The following is a 25,782-nucleotide window of genomic DNA, read 5'->3' on the forward strand; positions in this document are numbered from 1 at the left end:
CGGAAATCAGTCATCATTGATTTGTTTCCACACATATGACTCGTCGCCCCGGAGTCCAGGTACCATCGATCACGCCGCATCTCCGCTGACAGTGCATTCAACATCAGCGCTCCATTCGCCCCCTTTGCTTGACAGCTAGTAGATTTGTTGTCGTTGCTCGGAGTGCTTGACTTCTTTGGGCAGTTCTTGATACTGTGTCCTGGTTTCTTGCAGCGATAGCATTTGAAATTCTTCTTTGCTACAAGTGCTGTGGCCGATTCATCTTTACCTGCTCTTCTTTGGCATTCTTGTTGTAATTTCGCTTTGACAACTTGGCTCGACAGCTTGATATCCGAGTTCTCAAGTGCCATTATCAGTGGGTCGTAGTCAGGTGGCAACCCACTAAGCAATATTACCGCCAGGAAATCGTCGTCTAGAGGTGCTCCTATGTCTGTAAGTTGCTGTGAGACATCACTCACCCTGCCTATGTAGTCTTCCATGCTTTGACATTGATCGTACTTTGTCGTGAAGATTATCCTCAAAAGACTTAACCTTCTGCACAATCCTTTGTCTTCAAAAGCTTTCTGTAAGTTGTTCCAAGCTTCGTAAGCTGTGCTCGCGTTTCTTACGTATGTGAATATTGACGGCTGCACCGACAAACATATCTTCGCGAGAGCCTTTTGTACAAGCTTTTCGTCTGAACAACTCTCACTTTTGCAGCAATCCCAAAGATCTTCGTGTATAAGTAACATTTTCATTTGAAATTTCCAATTAGTATAATTATCCATACCTCGTAGTTTTTCTAGAGGAAAAACAGTCGCCGCTGTGTTCGCCATACTCATGACAGTTCACTATTTTACGATAATTAGTTTAAATATTATCAAAATAATATGCTCAGTGTTTTATTTAAGCTCTGGGCCCATAACCTATTGGGTAGGCGTAAGTGAAAACAGCTAGATTACTTTTTGTAATTTGGATTTTTAATTTGGATGTACACGGTTAGACAGGTAAGACGATAAAGAGGAAGATGTCAGTTGTACATAGAGCACATTGCTTTTCTTAAATAGAATACAATCACACAATAAGGTTGTACTAGTTTATATCATTATTCTAACAGTTATAATGACGAGAAACACTAAATTATTTTTAATAATGGATTGGCTATTATTAAATTCTTAATTTATCGAAGATGTAAACAAACCCAAATGTGGCAATTAATCAGATCTGCACAAAGCTGAGCTATTAGACTACGAATCAAGATCTACATTTACAATTTCCAGAAAAAATACTAGATCAGGAAGTCATCGTTAAGGCATTTCAGGTAAATTAGTATTCAAGGTTTTCTTTTAACATTTAGCCTTTACATCATAAACAAGCAGCAAATAAATACATACATAAGTGGGTGTGTCACATGACGTATATCATGCTCAACCGTGGATCCATGGATAGGGTTTATTAGTACGAGTTGTTGCGTATATCAACGTGGCCATGACGATGTGCAAAACAACTTGCATTGCGACCTATTTTAGATCCTAAAGCTACCAGCTTACCTATCAGAATCGACTACACCCGGCCCAAATACGCGTGTAGCAAATATTATCTCGGCAGTGACCTTGTGATTCGCAAATTCGCAATAGGTACGCATTGTAAAGGCGAGTGCAGACTTTTCGCGGAAGCGCCGGGCGACGCCCACGCGAAGTTTTCGAGACATTTCGGAGAGACCGACGGTCATGAAGGGAAAATAAACTGTAATTTCAGTTGAGTTGTCGGTATCTGGCCTCGGGAACGGTCGGGAATCTCGACTCGACCTTCATTGTGAAAAGGAAGGTTCGAGAGTATTGAAATAGTTCAATCATTTAATTTAAATACTTGTTAGATAATACTAGTGATGGATATTGTTATTAGTAATACTGTATTTACTTAATTAGATCTAGTTATTTATATAAACGGAAAGCTTTAAAAACTAACCCTTCTAGGGGACGAATCAAAATGTTACGATCACAATTTCATGTTAAAATTGTATGGAAACAGATAATCAGAAAAGACCCCCCACGAACCTTAGATAAAGGAATGTTAAGCTGCAACAGCCTTGATGTGTGCTAGGTCTAATCGGACATAATCACCAGGAAAACTTGCGCCATACGATTAGAGTGTAACAGTGGAAAAACAAAAACATGTTTACCGATGCGTTCCGGCACCTACTGATAGTAAATGTGTGGTGAGCGAAACCAAACCTTAAAACCGCAGACAATCATAATAAAAAGTTCATAGATAGAAGATATCTACCTACACAATTTTAAGTAAGTACATAATATATTGTTTATTTGTACACAAACAACATGGATACTGTTATAGAGCTGTTTGTGTTCTAAAACCCGCGATATAGCCATCCTTCTATAAAAATAACGTCGCATTGAAATCGGTCCATCAGCTCGGAAGCAACGAAACCGCAGACTGACTAGGGCATGCAATACCGGAACTATTTTCAATACCGGTATTGAGTTCCGGTATTGCAACTCAATACCGGGATCCCGGTATTAATACCGGTATTAGATTTCCTTGTAATAAATGGCATATATTGTGATTAAAGGTCGTATAGGTCAAAATAAAACGAGAAAAAGCAGAAATTCAGTATTTTGTAATAGATTTTTACGAGAATTGAGTATTAGAGTTTAAATTTTACAGTAAATTATTATTTTTACATCCAGTGTCCGTTTACGCATGGACAACAGTAGATATCAAACGGCCGAAAACTGCATCAAACGGTTGGAAACAAGTGCGCTTTCACAGTACATAGGAATACTATATCTTAATCGCTTTATTATAGCCTAAAAAAGACCGATTCCGGTATTACTTCAATACCGGTATTAACTTTCAATACCGGTATTGAAAATAGCGTGAATTTTGTCCCTAATACCGGTATTACGAATACCGGTATTGCGGTATTGCATGCCCTAAGACTGACACACAATTAAAACTTATACGGGGAATAAGGAACAACGGGCAATGAGCGGGGATAAAAAACGCAAGTTATGCGTAAATATGCGAGACTAACAACACTACCTTACACATTCTGCTTGAGTCATAATTATAATTAATCGTAAACAACGCGGGGAAATTCACTTTGTCCCATGAGAATTTTATTTACTGGAAATATTTAACTCCTTAGTTATGTAACGTTAGAAACTTTAATACCAAGAATTATATGTTCATTATCTCATTCTTATCTAAATCGAAAGATTACTTTACAATAATTGTAAAAAAAATACAGAACAACACAGTACCTACCTATGAAGTAGACAGTGAAACATTTGTTTTGAATGTAGCTGCATTATTAATTTAATTTAATGCCATTTCTAGACAGTGCCCTCGAAGCCTACCAAAGAATACCTACCTCCCGACGCCAGGCTATCTAGAATTTATTGAGTCATAACTAGATTAGAACTCACGATCAGCAGAATGAGATGAGGGTGTTTTATTCAGAAGCTATGTTTCAGTGTAAACTACCGCACGTAAGCAGCTACGTATTTATCCTTTTGCTGATAATGAACCAGGACTGTTCATCATCAGCTAAAGGCGTAATAGTTTTCGACGCACATCGCGCGGTCTGGGGGTGAGTGTTAAATTTCATCACGTCTTGTCGCGCACGTTATTGGCGCTAATGCTTCTGCACACGTAACACGGGGAGCACGACACTCACGATAAGACGTGGCAAATCTTTTACGACACACTCGAATATAAGGCCGCGCAAAAGTGTGTGAGCAACTAGGGACTGCTCCCTTGTTGCTCACTCACTTTATATATAATATGATACTAGCTGTTTCCACGAAAAGTGTAAAAGGAGCCTATGTGTTAATCCAGAGTGTCAGCTAACTCCATACTAAATTTCATTCAAATCGGTTCAGCCGTTTTGATGTGAAGAGGGAACAAACATACACACACACACACACACAAACTTTCGCCTTTATAATATTGGTAGGATAGGATAGTAGGATTTAAAAATACTTTGATGACTAATCATGTAAGCCTAGCATCCTCTATAGAGTCTACAGGATTAAGGAAACTGGTTTCCAATAAGATACAGGGCATCAAAAGCAATTTTATTCTTTGTGGGGGTGTTAGTTTCAATGAGTACTTAGAAAATATTTTGAGGAAACCTCAGCCTTAATAAGGCATGGCTATACTTATTTTTTCAATGGTTTTTGTTGAAAATAAGGTGGGAACCATTTTCCCTTTAACCTTTAATAGGGCAAAGGGAAAATGGATATGTCCAAAGATTCTAGGGACTAATAATCTGACTAAATCAATAATTAAAATTAAATGAAAAACAATAGAGTAGATACCACTACACTTAGTTTAGTACAGAGTTTTGGTTTTAACAGCTCTAAATTTAATTTCCTTGCTTCAGAAATGCATTCAATGTAACAGATTCTGTCCAAGACCTAAATTTATTGATTACAGAAACTGCTTTATGATGGTATTGTTATATATCTCATTTTCCAGAGGGCCCATTAAAAATAATAAGTATTTAATAATAACAAATAAAATTGTTATCAATTATATTTGGAACCAATATAATTATCTTTCTACCTGGGAGGTTTATTATGGCTATGAAGAGTATTTAGACATTCATACACAGTCTCTGACCTATTAATGTATCTCCTGAGAGTACAAACAATACCTGTGCTCTGATCACCCAACAATAAGAATCTCTGTGCAACAACACATCTTTGTAAGTATAGCATTTGACTGTTAAGGTTATAATAATATTTTTTATAATTACCTATTTACTTTACAATAGATTTGCATATACTTATGTACTTCCATCCAACTCTATTTTTAGAAAATACAAGGGTTTTTTTTCCATTTAAATTAAAAAATTATGCTAATTTTACTGAGGAAAATGTAATTGTTTTGCATATAGATAGACCAGAAATGATGTGTAGGGAAATAATACAAAATACAATCGTAATAACAAAAATCTAGGAAGGCACCTACAACCTTAACCTCCATCCCTTGTAATGTCTATATTTTTTTCAATTTAAGTATTATTGCTACATATTGCCGAAAAAATATTATGTACGAAGAATAACAATCATTGCACATTAAATACCTGAAAAAATATATAATTAGAAGGTGAAAGAAGGAAACAACATACCAGTAGAAAGTATTTCCTGTGGTACAAATAAATTTCAAGTGTTCACTTTTTAGAATGTTAGACCAGCGTTAAGTAGTTGCGATATTCCACATCGCAAGGTGGGAGGATGTTGGGGCTCCTACTGATTCTTCGGAACCCCCGCGGCAGCAAGACTATGTTGCGATATTCCACATCGCAAGGTGGGAGGATGTTGGGGCTCCTACTGAGTCTTCGGAGCCCCCGCGGCAGCAAGACTATGTTGCGATATTCCACATCGCAAGGTGGGAGGATGTTGGGGCTCCTAATAATTCTTTGGAGCATCTACATTATTACTTACCTTTTTTATAATCATATTTACAATATTTTAAGTATCTATGATTTGTCAATAAAAATATGTCAAAAGCGCAACATCGCATAATTTTCGTAAATAGATAAAATCCCTTTGCAAAAAGGCAATCTTCGGAGTTTTCCAAGAGAACCGTGTGCCGGACCAGCCCCGCTACGCGGCTAAAGGTTGGTGCGGCACACGGTTCTCTTGGAAAACTCCGAAGATTGCCTTTTTGCAAAGGGATTTTATCTATTTACGAAAATTATGCGATGTTGCGCTTTTGACATATTTTTATTGACAAATCATAGATACTTAAAATATTGTAAATATGATTATAAAAAAGGTAAGTAATAATGTAGATGCTCCAAAGAATTATTAGGAGCCCCAACATCCTCCCACCTTGCGATGTGGAATATCGCAACATAGTCTTGCTGCCGCGGGGGCTCCGAAGACTCAGTAGGAGCCCCAACATCCTCCCACCTTGCGATGTGGAATATCGCAACATAGTCTTGCTGCCGCGGGGGTTCCGAAGAATCAGTAGGAGCCCCAACATCCTCCCACCTTGCGATGTGGAATATCGCAACTACTTAACGCTGGTCTAACGGGTCGACTGGAAGCCATCCTTGTTGGCCACCACTTCCAAGTTGCAGTCAGGTAGTTGGATCTTCCTCTCCCACCATCCTCTCCACCACGGAGGTGCAGGCGGGTTGACTATCCATTTCGTTCTTCTTCTTTTCCGAACTTTTCCTAAACAACAACAAGCATCGTAGTTCTCTAATCCATTATGTTTCTCAGGTTTTTTTGAAGTAGCTTTGAGTCTTATCATTACCGTTTCTTTGTTGCTTAGTATCTCAGGCTTTTCATCTTTCCAGGGCAAGGACACTTCAAATCTTCCATCATTATTCATCGAAACAGAATTGTCAAAATTGTCTTTAGCCACTTGTTCTCTCTCCTTCTTTGCAGTGTTTTCATCTTTGATGATTATTGTTGAGACATCTTTTGGTATTTGCTCTTGAATTTCCGCAATATTTCTATCACTGTCACCAGAATCATCAGAGACTTCCATTTTCTTTAATGAAGAAACCTCATCATGATCCTCAACTTCCACCTGCCTTTTTTCTACGTTGACATCAAATTTGGGAAGCTCCAATTTTGGTAGCCTCAACCATCCCATGTCACGAGAACTGACTACCGGTGCACTGTTATATTTGCACTCCTCTGCTTTATTAATTACGTCTTCGTATCTGGTCTTTATCTTGATCCACTCCGACTCATACTCATTAATGGCTTCTAATTCCTGAAAGTATAATTCTTCGTCCAGGTTCTCCATGTTTAGCCAGTGCTCTTTAATTTTTTCATCCACCTCGAACATAATTTCAGCATGAACGGCAAAAAATTTGTATTTTACCTTTAACGCCATGTTCGGCTTTGGTAGGTTGGTGGTCAATAACGGTAGCAACTCATTCTTCGCCTTCGTAAATAGCCTTCGCATTACTGACCTCTCCTTTTCTAAGTTTTCCATTTTATCCCACGGTCGCCACTAATGTGGCCGCACCAACCTTTAGCCGCGTAGCGGGGCTGGTCCGGCACACGGTTCTCTTGGAAAACTCCGAAGATTGCCTTTTTGCAAAGGGATTTTATCTATTTACGAAAATTATGCGATGTTGCGCTTTTGACATATTTTTATTGACAAATCATAGATACTTAAAATATTGTAAATATGATTATAAAAAAGGTAAGTAATAATGTAGATGCTCCAAAGAATTATTAGGAGCCCCAACATCCTCCCACCTTGCGATGTGGAATATCGCAACATAGTCTTGCTGCCGCGGGGGCTCCGAAGACTCAGTAGGAGCCCCAACAAAAGGGAATACCTACACTAATACACTACATATAACTTACTAGCAAGCAACAAAGAAAAGATATTCAATTTGAAAACAATGAAATATTGAGCGAGAAAATGATTTTTTGTTGGTTTGATTGACTTTTTAAAATATTTTGACAGCTGTTTAATATGATATGATATGAGAAAACTACTCTGTGGTTCGGTGTGACCAGCTGAATGGCAAATCACGGAGTAAAGTTCATTTTGATTGGAAGCTCTTGCCCTGACACTGTCAAGTTCTGCAACTGAATCATCTGAATTTTCTCCAAAACATTCCACATGGGTGATGCGACGACGACGCCGACGACGTTGCGACGCAAAAACGGCAATAGCCCAGAAATAAACCTCTGTAGCTAGCCTTATATCACCATCTGTCAATGTCAAAAACAGAGTGACTGGCTTGTAAGCTGATTTTGAAACACAGCCAGCACAACGTCGTCGTATCTTTCGCTTTTGTGAAGGCTTTTTGTTCTTTAAATTTCTGTTTCCTTGGATTAGTTAGAAAATTTAGTTGGCAAACAGTTTTTGCTTGTGCTGTGACGAAAGCATGTAACCAACTACAACACAGTTTGACTAATATTTACTTGGATACTTCTGAAAACCAATACAATGGTGAGTCAATTCAATATTAATCTGATTGGAACTTTGGTCCAATGCTAATTTCCAGCTGCTAAACTTGTAAATATTTCATGATTACAGAGTTATCAAGATGAACCTGGTGGCTACGATGTTGGCTCCTTCCCTAAGGACTTCAGCTACGGCCCATTTGAGCAGAATGGGGATGGGGACAACTCGTCACTGCAAGACGACCACAAACCAAGAATCTTACTGATGGGCCTCAGAAGGTAAAGTAAAAATATAATGTTATCTTCATGTCGAGTGGGAGATTGTAAAGATGTCAATACATTGTAATTTTATTGCAATTACAGATCCAATTTGATAGTATTCCATGAAACAGATTTTGAAAGTAAAAACCTTTCTCTTTTTCAGATCTGGGAAGTCATCTATACAAAAAGTGGTGTTTCACAAAATGTCTCCAAATGAAACATTGTTTTTGGAATCCACTAACAAGATAGTGAAAGATGATATCAACAACAGTAGCTTTGTCCAGTTCCAAATATGGGACTTTCCCGGCCAAATAGATTTTTTTGATCCTACTTTTGATTCGGACACAATTTTTGGCGGATGTGGGGCATTAGTGTTTGTTATTGATGCACAGGTATGTTAACTATATTTATTAGATACCTTCATGTTATGACCTTAGTGTCCTACTTTAGTAAAAGAGTTGGAAGTACAATTACTATATACCTAGTGTAGTTTGTGTCTAGCTAGTTTCCAATAGGTATTTCTATATAGTCAGTAAAATAAATTATGTCTCATATGACCTCAATGCCTGTCTTATCATTACATATTGAAACACTGAGTGATAAGTAAACAATATTGATACAAACATTCATTTATAAATAGGCTATTCACAATAATGTATGTTTACTGTTTACCTTTACTGACAACACTGTATTTACATAATCTGCTTTATTAAAAAAAACACTTATGTATTTCAGGATGACTACATGGACGCACTCAACAAACTACAGTTAACAGTTACAAAGGCGTATAGAGTAAATAGTAACATAAAGTTTGAAGTTTTTATTCATAAGGTCAGTATCTTTCAAACATTTCTTACCTCTATAAGCTAAAAGACATATTTATCAATCAATATGCAATAGCATAAGTGCCCTGTTCCTTTTCACAAAACAGGATAACAATTAAGAATTTCAATTTCACAGGTAGATGGCTTAAATGACGACTACAAGATGGAATCGCAACGGGACATCCACCAGCGGGCCACGGACGACCTTGCGGACGCCGGGCTGGAGCATGTGCACCTCTCATTCCACCTCACCTCCATCTATGACCACTCTATCTTCGAGGCGTTCAGCAAAGTTGTGCAGAAACTTATTCCGCAGCTGCCTACTTTAGAAAACCTTTTGAATATACTCATATCAGTAAGTTAAATCCTCTTTAGTATGTAATAAACTCTCTCTGTACCACTGGGGTACCATAGGACAGCAACAGTGTGTAATGGTAATTGGTAATGACTCTTTGTTTGTAAGTCATTTAGTAAATGGACATTGACTGCATGATTAATGGCAAGTTGGGAGATAAACTTAAAACATTTGCTGTTTGGAACTGCCCCCATACTTACTAGCATTATTTATTGTGGTCTACATTTAAAATCCATTTTATATTGTTGTTATAGACATAAACAGTATTGACATTAGAATTGCATAACTTATGTAACATTTTATGTCATAGCTCTTCATATAGAACTTAAAATTTAATCCTGATAATTAAATTGTCTCTAAAATATTCCTATGGTACCGTCACAGCAGATTTTTTATAGTAGTCGCACTAATATATTCCTATTCTGTCACAGTGAAATTTTTATATTGCTATCGTATATTTCAGAATTCGGGAATAGAAAAGGCGTTTCTGTTCGACGTGGTGTCGAAGATCTACATCGCGACCGACAGCTCTCCCGTGGACATGCAGAGCTATGAACTGTGCTGTGATATGATTGATGTAGTTATAGATATTTCCTGCATATATGGGTAAGCTAAAATTATAATTAAATAATCCTTTCATATTTTTAAACGCCAAATAATCGTCGGTCAAAAACATCTGCTTATTAAAATTAAATAAATATTATTAAAAAAATAATTTCTAAAACTGTTGTGATCTGATAGCTAAGGGTTCATCCACACGAAATCTGTACAGGAACCGTTTTGTGGAACAAAATGTGTTTTAGTGGTTTGGATCCTTTAGCATTGTATGGAACACGTTCCTACAACATTGTATAACTCCATAACATATTATAACTTCACTACTCAACTCATCAAACCATACCCTTGTCTGCAAACTCGCAGCATAATCTCGTGTCCATAGTCATTCAAACGCTACGATATCCTTTCCACAAGTATAACTGGCCCGCTATTCCAGCATGGTGGACGAGACAGAAACAAGCACGTTCAACAGCCAGAGCTCGTCGCTGATCAAGCTGAACAACGGCACGGTGCTGTACCTGCGCGAGGTCAACAAGTTCCTGGCGCTCGTGTGCATACTGAGGGAGGAGAACTTCCAGAAACAAGGTATGGATAGCAAAAGAGATAGGTGTGTCCATTCCACAGCGCTTATACTTGTATAGTCTCATTGCTGAAACATAGCAATGAGACTATACAAGTAGTATCTAAATGGTATAAGTACCTAAATTAATGATTTGAATGAGGAAGAATTTTTTTACTCGTACCAGAGACTCAGAAATTACAAAGAGTAATAAATTAATTATAATCAAGTTTTTGGGGTTGCACTTATTTTTGTTGCGAAGTTATCGCTGTCGGTCTTCTTTTTATTAAGTCTACTGACGAATGATAAATTATTCATTCTTCTTCTTAACATCATCATAATAAAATTATTGTTCGTAAATGGTTATTACCTATGTGTCTATCAACCCTAGACCTATCAAAGCTCTCTACCACGATATAGGCAACCAACTCAACACAAACATCTGTCCAACAGGTGTAATAGACTACAACTTCCTCTGCTTCCGCGACGCGATAACGCAAGTGTTTGAGCTTCGCAACAAGTGTCAAAACCTCGAAGACGGATCTCCCATGGGAACCCCTGAAGCCACCAACGGACCCCTAGATAGCACGATCAGTGGGTCCCTACTGTCTCAAACCCCGTTACCGTAACATTAGCCAATTGTGATGACCTTAGCCGAATGTTGTGAGTGAGTGTACGATATCGTTGGACGGACTATGAAGGATTGGTTGAAGTGGTAAGTGGGTTTTTTGCTGCAAGTTTATAGCTACAACAAATTGCAATATTAGAAGCCGGATACAATCAAATTGAATTTACTGTGAGTTGAACAATCGTTATGTATTTATTGTTCGGTTCAATAGCTTATTTGCGTCCGTATAAATGAAAAAATATGAAGGTCTTTATGAAAAGTTTAGTGTTTTCAAGAAGCCCTGGACATGTTTCGTTTTATGTAAATGTTGAAAATTTTGGGCAGCAAAAAGTATAAGTTGGCAGCAACTGTCTTAAAACCAGGGTTTCCAATAGCAATAAAACTGTTGTGAATATCATGTAATATAATGTTGAGTTATTATCAGGTTTATTGATATTGTTGACCCAAAAGTTTTAATCATATTTATGATTCGCATAATGTGTATGTTTGTAACATCCTGTAGGTATGTATTGAATGTTAATTCTGTTATAGGCTTTATTATATTAAATATCGGTTACTTTATGTATATTTTAATGAATAAAACATATTTTGTAATAAAAACACTCTTTAAAATGTTTTATACATAGTATAGGTATTATTTAAATCCATCAACTGCGCCATAAATTCCACGTAGGTACTTAATATTACCATAAATTATATAAGAACCAACAATATCTATAAAATAAATGCAAAAGACTGCTCTAAAAATCTACGAAGATACCTGAAATTAATTAAGAAACATTTGTATTATAATAAACTCTATTCGAAGCCGGCTTCATCTTCCTCTGATAGTCTCCTGCACCATCGCTGGCCAAGTCACCAGCTTTCCCCTTTGTCTTCACAACGCTACCCACCACACTCGCGCGGGGTACAGTGGGACGCAGGCGCTCCCGCTCCACCCTCGCTCGCTCCTGCTGCCGAGCTTCCTCCACCATCTCTAGTATACCCTCAATACTGGGGGAAGTCCCTAAATCCGGAACTATGTCAGCACTGGCTACCACATCAGCTGTCGCCACGTCAATGATTTCGGTTTGATCTAGTAACATGCCCAAATTAACCTTCAACGTGGTTGTCCCGTCCCGGAATATCAAATAAACAGTCGCCTGATCCAAAACACGGAGGGAAAAGTTCTCGTTAATCTTCAACGCTTTCATTTTGATCTGAAATGGCTTGAATTTCTGCGTCGTTTTGCTTTTGTTTTTTAATACGTTATCGTATTCTAACGCTAGCATTTCCTCGTCTTCCGGCCCTGGCTTCTCATTAGTGGCTGCTAATTTTTGTATGTCAGGGTCGGGCTGTGATTGGTCGATCATGACTCGCTGCAGCGCCGGGGGGTCATTCAGTGAATGCCACTTCCACGTAGAGACTGGACCGAGGCTCCTGTCTAGGACCACGCCCTCCGATTGGTTGTATTTCAGTCTGAAAAGAGGATTACATGACGTCACATTACTGTACCTAGATGTTACAACAACGTGCCTTGAAAGAGGAAAAGTGTAGAGTGGACTGACCGTTTGACTCAAATTGTAACACCATTTCAAGGATGGCAAGGCTGTCGCAGACTATCTATCTATCTATTAATTTAAATCTATCAGTATGTTTTATTAAAATCCATAACATGTTTACCTGATTTTGCCAGCATGGTCGAAGACAATCCCGTTGCCGAGATAGTCGAAGGTCGCCAGGATAGTGACGGGATGCGAGCGGCCCCGCGCGTCAGGTTCCCCGCTACTGTACACTATCACACGGTGTTGTGCGTTCAACTCTGAAAGAGGATATAGTCTTATGTGATCTTTGCTAGATTCTTGTCTTAGGCACTGACGCTTTACAGATATCATAAGACCACTTTATTGGGTATCCTTCCCTTTAACTCGCATAATACCTGCAATTGATTTTCTTCTTAGCATAATTTAGGCTCATACAAATCAGTTATTTTCCTCAGTCTTTCTACACATGCCTATATTCTAGGCTGTGGGACTGCAGCAGACTACTACTCCTATCACTATCTGGATCTAAAAACCCTCGACCATACCTTCAGCATCATAATAGTCCAGTGCAACTCGACCATTCCTATAGAACCAGCGGCCCCGGCCCTCCTCATCGAACTCGGCCAGTTTCTCTCCAGTAGGGTACTGCATCAGCCCCTTCCCCCGGTAGTGGTCGAACCATCCCGACTGCGGGTGCGCGGGACGCATGCGGTAGACATTCATCTGGAATAGGCGAATTGTCGGCTGATGAGGAATGAACAGGAACAGAAAGAAAAATGGAACATCATTAGACGAAGAATGCTGAAGGATCGTGGCTAGTGAGGAATGTATATGTTCAATGTGCATCAGTCCTCTTTGAGTTCTCTCTGAGTATGAAAGTTCAACAGCTGATCAAATAAGGAAGGAGAAGATTAATTTAGATCGTTCTTTGGTTGTTAGTAAAGTTTTTTACCTTCCGCACTAGTTTTTCAGTAGGCATTTGAGTCCATCCTTTATCGATAAAACTGCGGTCCGAGAGAGAATACTTGATGACTCCCTTTTGGTCAGAATGGCTCATGTCTGACTGAAATTAGAGAGTGTAGTTTTGTGAGTGAGGTTCATCACATCACAGCATTCGTAATAATATAATAAACTAGCCGTTCCCGCGCGCTTCGCTTCGCCTTAAAAAGTTTTCCCGTGGGAATTCCGGGGTAAAAGTAGCCTATGTTCTTTCCCAGGGTTTAGACCGTATGTATACCAAATTTCATTCAAATCCGTTCAGTAGTTCTGGCGTGAAAGAGTAACAGACAGACACAGTTACTTTCGCATTTATAATATTAGTTAGGATATAATAATCATACGCTTGGCAATGACCCTGCACTTCTTTGAAATTTTGAAGCTGGAGTATTTGGATGTCTTCTGCTTTCGTTTGTCTGTAACAAAAATTTTGAATTATTTAAAACAATCTGTCTAACCTAGAGCATTGCATAGGTTAAAATACTTACGTCTCGATCTAAAACAACAGTATCCTCATCAGCAAAATCTTTGTCCTTAATATCATGTATTGACAGAAAATTAGGCGATCGTTTCAGCGGATTATATTTATAGATTTTATTTTCTATTATAATTTCAGGTTGTTCTTCAGCCATGTTTTTATTGGCTTCGTCAAAAAGATCTACTACTGAATCGATCTGAGCACAAACTTCGCAGTCCTTTTGTTCAGTCATCTCGCCCGTGTCTATAATTTCTGGGATGATTGTGTATTTAATGTCCAGTTCTTTTATGTCTTTACCCTTTTTCGGTATAAAAACCTCTTTGTATTCAGGCACCACTTGCTTTTTTTCAAGTTTTGAGTCGTCAAATATTATGTCTTTCTTTGCTTTCATAGCTAACGTTAAAGTTTCAACTATAAGTTTGTCTTTTTGTGCTATATTGGTTTGCAATTGTTCTGGTGATGATCTTTTTGACTTTACTTCATTCGGACCTAACAATTTCTGCTTTTTGCCAATATTTGTGTCAAATTTAGATTTTTCTTCCTTTTCTCCATTCTTAGAAAATCTATCTGTTAGGTTATGGTCATTTCTCAATTTTTCTTTGCCCTGTTTATTAGTGCCTTTATCTTTATTGCCTTTGCGATTTTTACCCTTTTCATCGTCATTTGTATCACTATCATATTTTTTCTCGATATCACTGAGCTGTTTCCCGTCACCCTTTTCCCTCTTACGGTTTTTATTACCCTTCTTCAGTCTTTCTTCTCTATCTTCGTCGGAGCTATTATAATTTTTACTTGATTTGCTACGATCGCTCTTTTTTCCACTAGGCTTTTTAGCAGCCTTTTTCAATCGTTCTTCGGAAGTAATATCTCCTGCGGCATTTACTTTATCCTTTTTAACCCGATCAACTTTGCCAGACTTTCCCGGAATAGCATTATTTTTATTAATTCTTCTATCAGATTCTTCACGCGTTTGGTGTTTTGTCCCTTTTTTAATAAGCTTTTCTTTATTTTTCTTTTGCGCCATAATTTTAGTTTCGTTGAGATCGTCATCATTATCTTTCTTTGTGTATTTTTTATCTCTCATTCCTTGTTTTGCCTTTGATGATTTTTTAACAGACCTTAGTAGATTCTCGTTGTAGCTGGGATCATCAGCTTCACCTGAGTGTTTTCTATCTTTTTCTTCTATACAACGTTTTCTTTTCTCAGTATCATTCCTTTTTCGTTCGGCGCTGCTGTGATTCTCTTTATAAGGTTTTTGGCGATTTTTTTCTTCTTTCCTTTTAATAATATCTCTACTTCTGTCAATTACTTCGCTACGGCTAATTTGCTTCTTAAGTTTATTAATTTTTTGCCTAGGGCCAGTTATTTTAGGAAAGTAGTATTCGTTTAAAGTGTGGCCTTTACCTTCTATTACTTTTCCTAAGTATTTATTCACATTATTTTCAGTAGATGATTGTTTTCTAGAGCTCCTTTTTGATTGTATTAGTTTGTCCACTTTAGATTTCAAGAATCTTGTGTTTCGTGAAATATCAGAACTTACATTAGAGTCAGAATATTTTGTATGTAATTGATCTGAATGCGGGCCTCTTGATTGGTCCAAGTCTTTAAAGTCATATATCCGTGACTTTTGTTCTGACCGAGGTTCAGCTCCTATAGTATCACTTTTAAAATGATTAATTTCATTTGCTTTAATGCATTTGAAATCAGCCAAGTACCCTTTTCTATCATTCATTACATTAGTCGCGTTAACTCTTTGATCTAAAGCGGATTTGAATCGTTGTATTGCCATGAGACATTCTTTGCAGGTGTTGTCTGGTTCTCTCTTAGGTCTGCATTGCTGGCAAACTCCTACAATGCCTTTTCTATCTATCTGTGGAAACTCTTTAAGCAGTTTGTGGGCGTGCGCCAAATTATACCTGCATCTTGGACAATCGACAGTTTTAGGATCTGAAATTAAATTCCCTGTTCAAAAAAATTGTTAAAAGTTTCAAACAGTAACTAAACAACATAAAAAATATAAGAACTTACTGGAGTCTCGCTACAAAAATCGCAACTATGCTACGTAGGTAATGTAAGTAGGTATTCATTCACATACTTACCTAAATCTGAGAAGTGATCAGGCTTTATCGGATTATCCGTGGTGTTGTGGAAGATAAATGTTATCATGTGTGTTGGCTAAAAATAATAATAATTATTATACTCATAGTTATACTAAGTACCGAATACCGACTTAAAACAATTGGACACTCTTAAATTGTTCGCTACTTCGTAAATAGGTAGGTATTCCAACATAAATCTATAACGAGTAGGTACCTAACTAATCTACCTACCTATGTACCTAGCTACTTTAGCCTAGCTACCTAGCTACCCCAAGGGATTAGAGATAAACCAACCCAGACCACATAATAATAACTTAACTAGCGTCAGACAAAGACACGTAGGTAAGTAAGATCATAAAGAGCTTGGTAAGTAGGTATATTGTTCACAACTCACCCCATGGTTCATGACATGTTGATACACATGGAGTCCGCTGCCGGAGCTGGCCAGCTGCTGGAAGCGCGGGCTGTCGGCGCATTTGCTGCAACAGGGGCAGTCCGTTGCTGCTGGACTGAAACATGGGTATAAAGGTAATTAAATAATAACGCGATAACACTGAAACAAATAATATGATTGTACATTATGTAGTAGAAGTTAGGTACTTACTTTCGTCCATCCGATCTCATGATTTCGAATCAAATCACTAAGGTTAACGTTTAGAAATGTAAATATTTATATCAAAACAATCTGACTTCCGACTTGACATTAATTTTGACAATCTTTTATATTATTAGAATGATTATTAGGCTAGGCCAAGGACTTTATATTAAAAAGTCGTTACATCAGGCATTAAATTTATCTATGCTGATGAAGCATGCGATTATTTATATATTATTGCATCCGATGAGGCCTTGTGGTGAGGCGCGATCCGGCCTGCATCACAGGCCGTTGGACCTCTAGACATGGGTTGCCGTAGGCCACGCCTGGCGTTTCGAGTTCTAAAGTTTGTTAGGACTTAAAACTTAGGAGTTCTACATAGGTACAGAGATGGAAAGAAACAAAAGGATGATATAAAATTAACAAAACTTTTATTTGGTGGTAATGGTATGTATGCCATTTATGAATTTAATTTATCACTTTAACAGACTCCTAACCTACATTGTTCTGGGTGCTCTTAAAGAAGGATTTATCATCGTTATTGCTAATGCTAACATAATAATAGTTGGTATTATAAAATGGGTTTGGAATGCCTGTAGATCTCCTAAATGCAATAATGTGGCATAATTAAATACAAACAAGACTTAAGTATTTGTACATGAATCAGTCTAAAACACAAATAATACTGCAATAGCTTAGTCTTGCTTCTTCTTGAAAATGCCAAGCAGTCTTTGCTTCCACGTCAGTTTCTTGGCTGTGGGTTTGAGGCCTAGTTCTTTGGTGCATATGTTGTGGAGAGGCCCGAAGGCCAGGGCGACCACCGTGCAGGCGAGGCAGATGACGTTGTACGGCATACTGAAGTCCGGAGTGGGGAGCGACACCATGGCGCCATTCGTACGGAACACTGCAGGGTACCCTGGAATTGAAAATGATTTTGTTAGAATTTGGGAAGACGTAAATAAAAAATAAATGTGATAAAGGCCTATGATTGTGTTGAATGATTGTGTACTTACAAGGTTGTGAAGCATTGACTACAGAGTCATAAGTGCTGCCAGTCAGAGGTAGACTAGTGTAATTCCTGGCTGTTGGTAAGTTGACTGAGATCAATGCTGATCCAATGTAGAACCCATGGTTGGCATCTGGAGGGTATTCCTGCCATTTCAAGAATACAAATTCAAAGTCCATAGTGATGGTGGTAGTGGACCTTGCAGGTAGCCTCAGAAGCAGCTCCAAGTGGTATGGCTTCTGTCGACACCGGCCCGGAGAAAAGAACTGTGACAGCACTAGTTTACTCTCAGCTTCACCATTTATCCTCAATGTGCTCAGCTGTATTGGCAGCCACCAGGGCGCATTCTCTAACAGCACAATGTTTATTGGAGACCGGTAATTATTGGTCACCTCAGTGACAATACCACCAAATTCTTTTCCATATCCAAGCACATATCTATTGAAGTGCAATGGAGGTGGTTGCGGCACTATTATTTTATCTGTGTTCCCATATTTGGCAGCTAAATTCATCATTATTCCATCAGGTTTGATGTTGTACACGGCCAGCTTTGTGTCACTCCCTCCGCGTTGCGAGGTTATGATTTTATCAGGTTGTGGAGTCAACTTGAATGGTTGGGTATCGTTAGAGGTGATGTCTACATATATCTGACTAGATGATGCTAGTGGGCATCCTCCTGGTAAACCTTGACCAAAGAGCTTCCTCAGTGACCAGTCCACACTCTTCAAAATCTTGTAATCATAGACTAGACTGACTGTTTGTTTCACTTCCAAGTGAGTCTGTGAACACTCTTTATTAGAGCACATCCTCCTGAAATGTACTCCTATTGAGTGGTAGTTGGTGTTGTGGATCATTCTGGAGTTGAGTAGTGATGAAAATCCTCTGATGGATTCACAGGGCAGAAGTTTCTTCCAAGGAGTTAGGTTTTCTGTGCACACTATTTCTCTTGGTAGTGATGCATATCTTAGTTGTGAAGTGACATTTTGGTTTTGTTTGAATGCACCAGAAGGCCACAGTGCCATGCGTGGAGTGATGGTGTTGAAGCCATCTATGAAGTTGAGGGAGGCACAGAAAAGGCCAGAGAGTGTGGCACTGAGCTGCCTCCACTGTATATCGACGTCCTCTACATCCTCTGAGAACCAGGCATACAATTCAGCCCCTGGGGCCGCATCCAGCACCGGGTAGCCCCACTTGTCATGCCTCCACTGACCCTCGGTCAGAGTCAAATGTAGTTCCTCTACATGAAATCTGGAAATCACTTCACTCAGTGATCTTGGTGCCAAATGGGCGTGTTTAACTGAAAAATAATAATAAAAGTCGAATGTTTATAACATGCTATAAATGCATATTTAATGGATTCTTCTAGCCACTTCATTTACTTAGTGAAACTGATAGTCCCCTATTACTCTCATTTAAGGGCCCACTTATTAAAATTGTATACTTACATGAATTTTCATTATTTACTAGGGTAATAAACTGAAAAAAAGAGTAAAGATGTGTCGGTGGAAGAGGTTTCAAGAATATTTCTTCTTTAAATTCATCATTTGCTGCCGCTAACAGAATAAATACACTAATAACTATACTCGTCAGATACACCCGCATAATGTAGCTTTGATAGAAACTTTATCAAACAGGTAAATCAAAGTAAATTCATTTTTTGGAAAAATTAACAACACACAACGCAAGCCGTGTTCCTATTCCTAACTGTCAACTGTCAATGTCAGATGTCAGTGCACAGTGCACACACAGACTGCACAGACCATTTAGTGAAGGGATTCTATTATTTATTCCGAGGAAAACCGATGATCTCAGAAAAAAAATCCGTTTCTCTTTCTCTACCTACTAAGTAGACAGTGTGGAATTTTATCAGTGTCGTTGTGGCCTCCGCTCCACCCAGCTCCGATTGCGCTCCACCCAGCTCCGACCGCCACTCTAACCCGCTCCGACCGACCGCCCGCCGCCGCCCGCTGCCGCTGCCGCTGGTAGCGTGTCGTGGACGCGGGTTCGGCGGGTTCCTTTTCTCGGTAATCTGTGTTGATTTTTACTACTGTCAAAGTCAAATCATGATGAGTTTTGTGATGTTGTCATTCATTCATGATTATTTTAATTTTCATTTGATTTTAAAGTTTTCAAACAAAGTGTAGTGGTGAATTAGAATTCATTTTAATAATTCCTTTGCCATTTTAAATTATTATATTCATATACCTACATAATTAAATCATCGTATTACTGAACAGAAGCGGGGATAATATATTAAAACATAATTAAGTGGCACAGTGAAATATTATCTAATAATATAAAAAGGGGGTTGATTCTATGCATTACCAAAGTTAAACCCACATAAAATCATGGATAACGAATTCAGAGATATATCCACTAGTATCTGGCTACAGTTGGGTTATGGAGTTGGACATATTTTAAATGATGTGTGTGCAAGTTTATGGTTTACATACTTTTTAGTGTTTTTTCATTTAGTGCTAGAGTTCTCTGCTTCCCAAGCTGGGAACTTGATGCTGATTGGACAGGTGGTTGATGCTTTATCTACACCATTTGTGGGATACCACTCAGACCACACTGACAATGTCATCAGCATACAGTATGGGAAACGAAAACTGTGGCATTTGTTTGGTAAGACTCTTTATAATTATTATAACAGCTCTAACAATATAAATTTAGAAATATACAGCTTTGAGATACTATGAATCAAGTAAATTAACTTATTTTAATTTGTAATGGATTAAAAAGTTGAATTTTGTCTTTTTAGGTACAGCATGTGTTCTTGGATCATTCCCTTTTATATTCACCCAATGTATAGGGTGCTCCATGGCTCACAAGTGGGCCCAGATGTTTTACTTTGCAGCCTTTATTATGATATTTCAAATTGGCTGGGCATCAGTGCAAATATCACATTTAAGTCTTATTCCTGAGCTCTCAAGTGATGACCATACAAGGACCCACCTCACGGCTGTTCGGTAAGGATAAATTCTGTAACATAAGGCTTTTTGCATGTCAATCCCTAACTAATCTATTTTAATGAAAGAAATCTTAAATACTATTAAATCTACTCTTAAAGAATCTCCCTCTAAATCAATTTAATTAATTAACAACTCCTTAAAACATCTAAATTGTTCTTGTTCCAGATATGGATTCACAGTGTTTTCAAACCTTCTTGTGTATGTTGTGACGTGGCTTGTGCTGCATGTTACTGGAGACTGCAATAGTCATGTAAGAATTTTTCAAAATCTAAAAATTCTACCTCAAGCACTTGGCATTTCCACTAGTCCAACCTTTAATGTACAATAAATAGTTACTTTTTGGTCTGACTAAAATATATATTTATCACAAGAGAAACAATAAAAAATATTAGAAAAAAAATAAAAAAAGTAAAATTTAAGAGTCCAAAAAGTAATTTAACCAATTTCTGCCTCTCTTTCCAGCAAATAGGACCAACAGATGCATGGAAGTTCAGACACATTGTGTATATTGTGATGGCAGTGGGAGTGGTGGCGTCTGTTGTGTTCCATGTGACGGTGCATGAGAAGAGACACCGGAGACAGGAGGAACTACTGAATGTGGAGGAGAGCACACACGCAGACTTCCTCAAGAGACCTCTCATGTATCAGGTAATTATTATTTTTGTAAGCTTAATTTCATTTATTAGTGATGGTGGGTTTTTATTGAATACACTTTTAGCTATAAAAGCTATTCTCTGGCTATAAAGCTTGTTTATTTATGTCAAGTATGCTAAGGTATATCAAAATTAATTTATCTTTAATGGAATGGTTATAAATGTATATGAAATCAATATTATGATTGAGTATGAGTTCATTAATAAATAGACTGAACTCACTAGTTGTGTTGTAGTGATGCATGAATGAATCACATATTTACCAACTTATACAATAGAACACAAAGTTCTGATTGTTCAATTCAAATATATAAACATTAACGAGTCATGCTGAAATATCTGTAATATTTCTTATGACCCTGCTCCTTTAAGAAATATCAATAGCAGGAGAACACCTATTTAACGGAGGCAAACCTATTTAAGAAAGTAAAACAAGGCTTTATTATTTGTAGAAGTCCATCCATTATAGAGTTATAATGACCATGACCATGCACAAAGACAGCAAGTCATTAGCACTAACAAACAGTAAAATACACCAACATAATTCATTACTACAAATGTAAACTAATCAATCTACTTCTAGTATGCATAAACATAGTATGCGTAAACAATATCCTAATGATAATTACCTGTAGACCTCCTGAATCAGTTAAAGTTAACTAAAAATCCATTCTCCAATTACAGGTAGCAGGGGTCTACATGAGCACACGGCTCGTAGTAAACGTGTCTCAAGTCTTCATCCCCCTCTACTTACACCAGACGCTGGCTCTACCGGCCCGGTCCCTGGCCGTGGTTCCCCTCACCATGTACCTGGGCAGCCTGTCAGCGGCCGCCGTGCAGAGGGCTGCGCCGAGGTCTCTGTCGAGGAAGGTTAACTACCTGTTTGGAGCTCTCTGCACGCTGGTGGCGATCGTGTGGATATTTGTCGGCTCTGGGGAGAGTTATAAGGTTTATGAGATTTATGCGGTTGCTGTTTTGATTGGTGAGTGGCGACATAATTTAAAATCTAAGTATTTTTTAAAAGTCCAGTATATATCATATTTTGTCATACCTATTTCAATTCTACCCTTGCGTGTTACAATGCCGGAAACCTTAAGGTTGCTTATCCCAACACAAAGCATTCACAAATAATGCGCCTAATGAGATAAATTTAAACATTTACGCTTCCTCTATTCATTACTTGAGCCCTAGCACATATTCATTATTATCACCTGCCATCCTCTGTATCTAATAGTTTAGCTGTTAATAAAACTGATAACTTCTTAAGGTTTCGGCGGCGCCATAATGCTGGTCACTAGCCTCTCCCTGACGGCGGACCTGGTGGGGTCCCAGACGCGCGCCTCGGCCTTCGTGTACGGACTCATGAGCTTCACCGACAAGCTGTCGTGCGGCGTCGCCATCGCGCTTATACAGAAGTAGTGAGTTTAAATTTATACCTACATAATTATTATCTACTAAATAAAATTAAGTCGGGTTTCCTTCCTGACGCTATAACATGAGAACGGCTCAACCGATTTCGCTAATTTTGGTCTTGAAATTTTATGGAAGTCCAGGGAAGGTTTAAGGTAAGAAGGGTAGGGTAGAGGTAGAGCAGTGTAGGGTAGAGTAGGGTATTGTAGAGTAAGATAGGGAAGGGTAGGGTAGGAGGCGAAGCAAAGCTCGCGGGCAACAGCTAGTTTTGTTATGTTAACATTTAGAAAGAAGTGCTATTCTCCTCTTTGCCGTGGATAGTTTTTCTGTGGAAATTCTGGGATAAATGTAGCCTATGTTATTAATTTGTCCAGTGTTCAGTATGAAATTAATTTCCACCACCACCAATTTGTTCCCTTGATATTGAATGCTGCTAGTAGCTAGTAGGTTTGTACCTTCTTCGATAAATGTAGAGTGATGTAATTAACGGGAGTTAATAATCAATTTTTGAGATTCGTTACGACGGTTCTATACCTAAATAACTTAATATACTTAATTAACTTTAGTTGTGCAATAGATTATGAATGTTTGCATTCGAAACGGACCGTGCTTGTTAGCGACCTAATTATTAAAGTACTATATGTATTACATAAACACCTACTCACTTAAAATTAATACGTTTAGGCTATTTTATCTGCAATCTTAACATAAATAACAACATACATAGAATACAACCTATTCATAGTTTATGTTTCTCTATTTCAGTGCTGATGTGGCTCCGATAGGCTACTACAGAGACATCCTGTGTTGGGTGTGCGGCGGCGCGTCCGTGCTAGGGCTGGCGTTGACGCTGTTTCTGCCCAAGTTTAATTCAGGCGCTGAAAGACTTATTGTTGGTAAGTTATGACAAAAATGGGAAATTTTAATATGGGAAGTTTAATCTGTTTAGTTGAGCTTATTTTACACCTACTTACATTTTAATATGGATAAAATATGCAATAACGTATGTATACCTACATATGAGCATTGAGTACGCCCCTATGTATTTGTCGTCGCACATAAGTTGGTACCTATTGCACGCTTGTCGCATATCGTATTAAAAATCGTATGAATGAATGGTACTTATTATAATGATAGATTACAGTATCATCTACACACATAATATTAATCTACTGAAATTACATGATCCATAATAATCTACTGAAATTACATGATTGTTGTAAATGCTCTTGAGATAACTGATTGGTTATCTAATTTAGCTCTGTTTTGTTTCCAGATGCCTCAATTAATTCAGCAGACGACACCGGTCATGAGGCTGATATATGATAACTGTGTATAGATCAATTTTACATATCTAATAAGTAGATGAAATAATGTACTGAATTAATTGTATATTTTGACAACAATATTTTCATGTTTTAGTCCTAAAGCACAAGATTCCTAATGAATGTAATAATGACAATATAGTAAATTGTTACCATAATAAATGTACCTATACCCGATTATAAATTGTAAGGTATATTATTGCTGGTATTTATTGTGCATAATACACTTCTGTGTCTGCTATTGTGTTTATTTTAAAACTGTAATTATAACTTTGCTAAGCTGTGATTTAAGAATAAGTTTTTTTAATGAATACATAATTATTATTATAATTACCTAGTTGTAAATATTGACTATTGTGTTGCAGTAATGATTATATCAATAAAACATATTTTAATTCAAAGCAGTCTGTATTTTATTCAAAGTTACAAAGACACATTCAAATAAATAATTTAGTATCACAAAATAAAGCTCAATTTGCATCGCATCTTGGTTATTTTTCTAAAATAGTTTCAAGAGATCTATCATGGTGTCAAAGCTCACATTGAAAGCTCTCAGCTAAGCAACAGCTTTTAATTTGGTTCAGCCAGAAGAGGTATTCAGGAGGAACTGTTTAGTCAGTAGCGGTGAGTGCTATGACCGTGAACCGCACCTCATTGGGGTCCCGAGCCATGAACTGCTTGCACACCTTGGCCGCATCCTCCAGGAAGGTCTCTTCAGTGGTTGGGCCGTGGTTTACAGGGAACGGCTTGCGTCCATCCAGCTCATACAAAGAGCCCTCAACATTAACAAATGATATAAAATGATGATTAACAACATCATTAGCACCAGGCGTGTTAGTCTGCCCTTCTTGGGCAAGCTCTTTGTGAGCATTGATGATGTCAGCATTTTTCTCAAGCAGCTGTCCTCGGGCAGCACCATCCATTGTCTTGGTTTCTTCAAGGAACTTCTTCAGGGGTCCGTTGTCGAGCTGCACCTTGTCCGCGTTGTTGGCGATGCTGTGGATGAGCGCGATGGTGCCGCAAGCGTTGCTGAGGTTCTGCTTCATGTAGAAAGTGTTACTGGAGACTTTTTGGCCTTTGGCTAGGATTTCAGCTTCTTCCTTCTGCTTGTGCTGCTCGTAGGAGTCGGTGATGGGGAACAGCAGCATGAGCGCGAGCGCGGGCCGCGGCACCCACGACAGCATCTCCTGGTCGAGCCCCATCACGTCCGTGATGCTCCAGCGCGCCGGCACGCCCAGCTTCTGCAGGAACTTGTTCAACACATCCGGGTTGGATTCGAGGGGGACTAGAGCTTCAGACGCCATTTCTTGATTATACTTAGCTGAAAGTAATAAAATTTAAAGGTTACCGGCGCAAAAACGTGTGTTGAAGAGTTCTATTCTAATTGGATATGTTAAGGAAGGATGGATACTGGCATAATAATAAAATTTGGATTTACCTCGTCTTAACAGAATTGAACCTCGGCGATCGATTTAAAAATTTCCTTTCAGCAGTTCAGCACAAAAAAACCCAAATCATTCAAATCAATGACAAAAACAAAACCAAACGTCAGATACACTTTCAAAAAGGCATATTCATCACAACAGTCTAGTGAATATTCTGATCTCACGCAAGCTCACGACGACGCGACAGACGTCTTGAC

At 38.2% G+C, this 25,782-nt stretch overlaps 7 protein-coding genes across 8 annotated transcripts in view; 2 read left to right on the forward strand and 5 right to left on the reverse strand.

Moving 5' to 3' along the window:
- The window catches only part of LOC105387116 (phosphatidate phosphatase LPIN2), a 29,553-nt gene extending 24,394 nt beyond the window's left edge, over window positions 1-5,159 (reverse strand). The window contains exon 1 of the mRNA XM_048633447.1: window positions 5,138-5,159. The gene's annotated coding sequence lies outside the window, so the exon portion shown is untranslated. The remainder of the gene's footprint in view (window positions 1-5,137) is intronic.
- Window positions 5,160-5,716: 557 nt separating this feature from the next.
- On the reverse strand, window positions 5,717-7,298 carry LOC125491440. 2 transcript variants are annotated; one of them, XR_007268308.1, is made up of 2 exons: window positions 5,950-7,298; window positions 5,717-5,914 (listed from the first exon to the last, which is right to left on the reverse strand). XR_007268308.1 is itself a non-coding variant. In XM_048633452.1 (2 exons), exon 1 carries the CDS (start codon window positions 6,964-6,966, stop codon window positions 6,043-6,045), a length of 924 nt encoding a protein of 307 aa, XP_048489409.1. In that variant the 5' UTR covers window positions 6,967-7,298; the 3' UTR covers window positions 5,717-5,932; window positions 6,014-6,042. The 2 variants fall into 2 exon arrangements, 1 of the variants encoding a protein (XP_048489409.1); XM_048633452.1 differs by having other exon boundaries at window positions 5,717-5,932; window positions 6,014-7,298.
- Window positions 7,299-7,723: 425 nt separating this feature from the next.
- Window positions 7,724-11,433, forward strand: LOC105387139 (ras-related GTP-binding protein C). The gene is made up of 8 exons (XM_038112439.2): window positions 7,724-7,941; window positions 8,029-8,174; window positions 8,320-8,548; window positions 8,892-8,987; window positions 9,117-9,335; window positions 9,799-9,941; window positions 10,330-10,478; window positions 10,906-11,433. The coding sequence occupies exons 1-8, from the start codon at window positions 7,939-7,941 to the stop codon at window positions 11,079-11,081; spliced, it is 1,161 nt and encodes a 386-aa protein (XP_037968367.1). The 5' UTR covers window positions 7,724-7,938; the 3' UTR covers window positions 11,082-11,433.
- A 317-nt stretch (window positions 11,434-11,750) lies between these two features.
- LOC105385573 lies at window positions 11,751-16,866 on the reverse strand. Its single transcript, XM_048633453.1, has 9 exons — window positions 16,781-16,866; window positions 16,571-16,685; window positions 16,177-16,252; window positions 14,088-16,024; window positions 13,944-14,015; window positions 13,556-13,666; window positions 13,149-13,326; window positions 12,743-12,881; window positions 11,751-12,538 (listed from the first exon to the last, which is right to left on the reverse strand). Exons 1-9 carry the CDS (start codon window positions 16,798-16,800, stop codon window positions 11,851-11,853), a joined length of 3,336 nt encoding a protein of 1,111 aa, XP_048489410.1. The 5' UTR covers window positions 16,801-16,866; the 3' UTR covers window positions 11,751-11,850.
- Window positions 16,867-17,185: 319 nt separating this feature from the next.
- Window positions 17,186-19,431, reverse strand: LOC105385551 (GPI transamidase component PIG-T). Its single transcript, XM_038112430.2, has 3 exons — window positions 19,223-19,431; window positions 17,785-19,074; window positions 17,186-17,687 (listed from the first exon to the last, which is right to left on the reverse strand). The coding sequence occupies exons 1-3, from the start codon at window positions 19,377-19,379 to the stop codon at window positions 17,467-17,469; spliced, it is 1,668 nt and encodes a 555-aa protein (XP_037968358.2). The 5' UTR covers window positions 19,380-19,431; the 3' UTR covers window positions 17,186-17,466.
- A 559-nt stretch (window positions 19,432-19,990) lies between these two features.
- LOC105385550 (major facilitator superfamily domain-containing protein 12) lies at window positions 19,991-24,541 on the forward strand. Its single transcript, XM_038112433.2, has 8 exons — window positions 19,991-20,405; window positions 20,542-20,749; window positions 20,918-21,002; window positions 21,215-21,400; window positions 22,090-22,387; window positions 22,673-22,823; window positions 23,581-23,711; window positions 24,092-24,541. The coding sequence occupies exons 1-8, from the start codon at window positions 20,126-20,128 to the stop codon at window positions 24,139-24,141; spliced, it is 1,389 nt and encodes a 462-aa protein (XP_037968361.2). The 5' UTR covers window positions 19,991-20,125; the 3' UTR covers window positions 24,142-24,541.
- LOC105385549 (ubiquitin carboxyl-terminal hydrolase) lies at window positions 24,530-25,735 on the reverse strand. Its single transcript, XM_048633215.1, has 2 exons — window positions 25,579-25,735; window positions 24,530-25,461 (listed from the first exon to the last, which is right to left on the reverse strand). Exon 2 carries the CDS (start codon window positions 25,442-25,444, stop codon window positions 24,752-24,754), a length of 693 nt encoding a protein of 230 aa, XP_048489172.1. The 5' UTR covers window positions 25,445-25,461; window positions 25,579-25,735; the 3' UTR covers window positions 24,530-24,751.
- Window positions 25,736-25,782: the final 47 nt, after the last annotated feature.

This window comes from Plutella xylostella, chromosome 5, assembly GCF_932276165.1.
Source record: "Plutella xylostella chromosome 5, ilPluXylo3.1, whole genome shotgun sequence".
Taxonomy (NCBI): domain Eukaryota; kingdom Metazoa; phylum Arthropoda; class Insecta; order Lepidoptera; family Plutellidae; genus Plutella; species Plutella xylostella.

Coding starts and splice junctions, on each gene's coding strand:
- LOC125491440 (XM_048633452.1), bottom strand. CDS start 6,966: ATGGAAAACTTAGAAAAGGAGAGGTCAGTAATGCGAAGGCTATTTACG.
- LOC105387139 (XM_038112439.2), top strand. Junction 9,336..9,798: donor TTTTGAATATACTCATATCA/GTAAGTTAAATC, acceptor CGTATATTTCAG/AATTCGGGAATAGAAAAGGC. Junction 10,479..10,905: donor GGAGAACTTCCAGAAACAAG/GTATGGATAGCA, acceptor TCTGTCCAACAG/GTGTAATAGACTACAACTTC.
- LOC105385573 (XM_048633453.1), bottom strand. CDS start 16,800: ATGAGATCGGATGGACGAAA. Junction 16,253..16,570: donor AACATGTCATGAACCATGGG/GTGAGTTGTGAA, acceptor TATTATTTTTAG/CCAACACACATGATAACATT. Junction 13,667..13,943: donor GTGCAGGGTCATTGCCAAGC/GTATGATTATTA, acceptor CTCTAATTTCAG/TCAGACATGAGCCATTCTGA.
- LOC105385551 (XM_038112430.2), bottom strand. CDS start 19,379: ATGCGGGTGTATCTGACGAGTATAGTTATTAGTGTATTTATTCTGTTA. Junction 19,075..19,222: donor AGTAAATAATGAAAATTCAT/GTAAGTATACAA, acceptor ATTATTTTTCAG/TTAAACACGCCCATTTGGCA. Junction 17,688..17,784: donor AGTCAATGCTTCACAACCTT/GTAAGTACACAA, acceptor TTTCAATTCCAG/GGTACCCTGCAGTGTTCCGT.
- LOC105385550 (XM_038112433.2), top strand. CDS start 20,126: ATGGATAACGAATTCAGAGATATATCCACTAGTATCTGGCTACAGTTG. Junction 22,388..22,672: donor TGCGGTTGCTGTTTTGATTG/GTGAGTGGCGAC, acceptor TAACTTCTTAAG/GTTTCGGCGGCGCCATAATG. Junction 22,824..23,580: donor ATCGCGCTTATACAGAAGTA/GTGAGTTTAAAT, acceptor TCTCTATTTCAG/TGCTGATGTGGCTCCGATAG.
- LOC105385549 (XM_048633215.1), bottom strand. CDS start 25,444: ATGGCGTCTGAAGCTCTAGTCCCCCTCGAATCCAACCCGGATGTGTTG.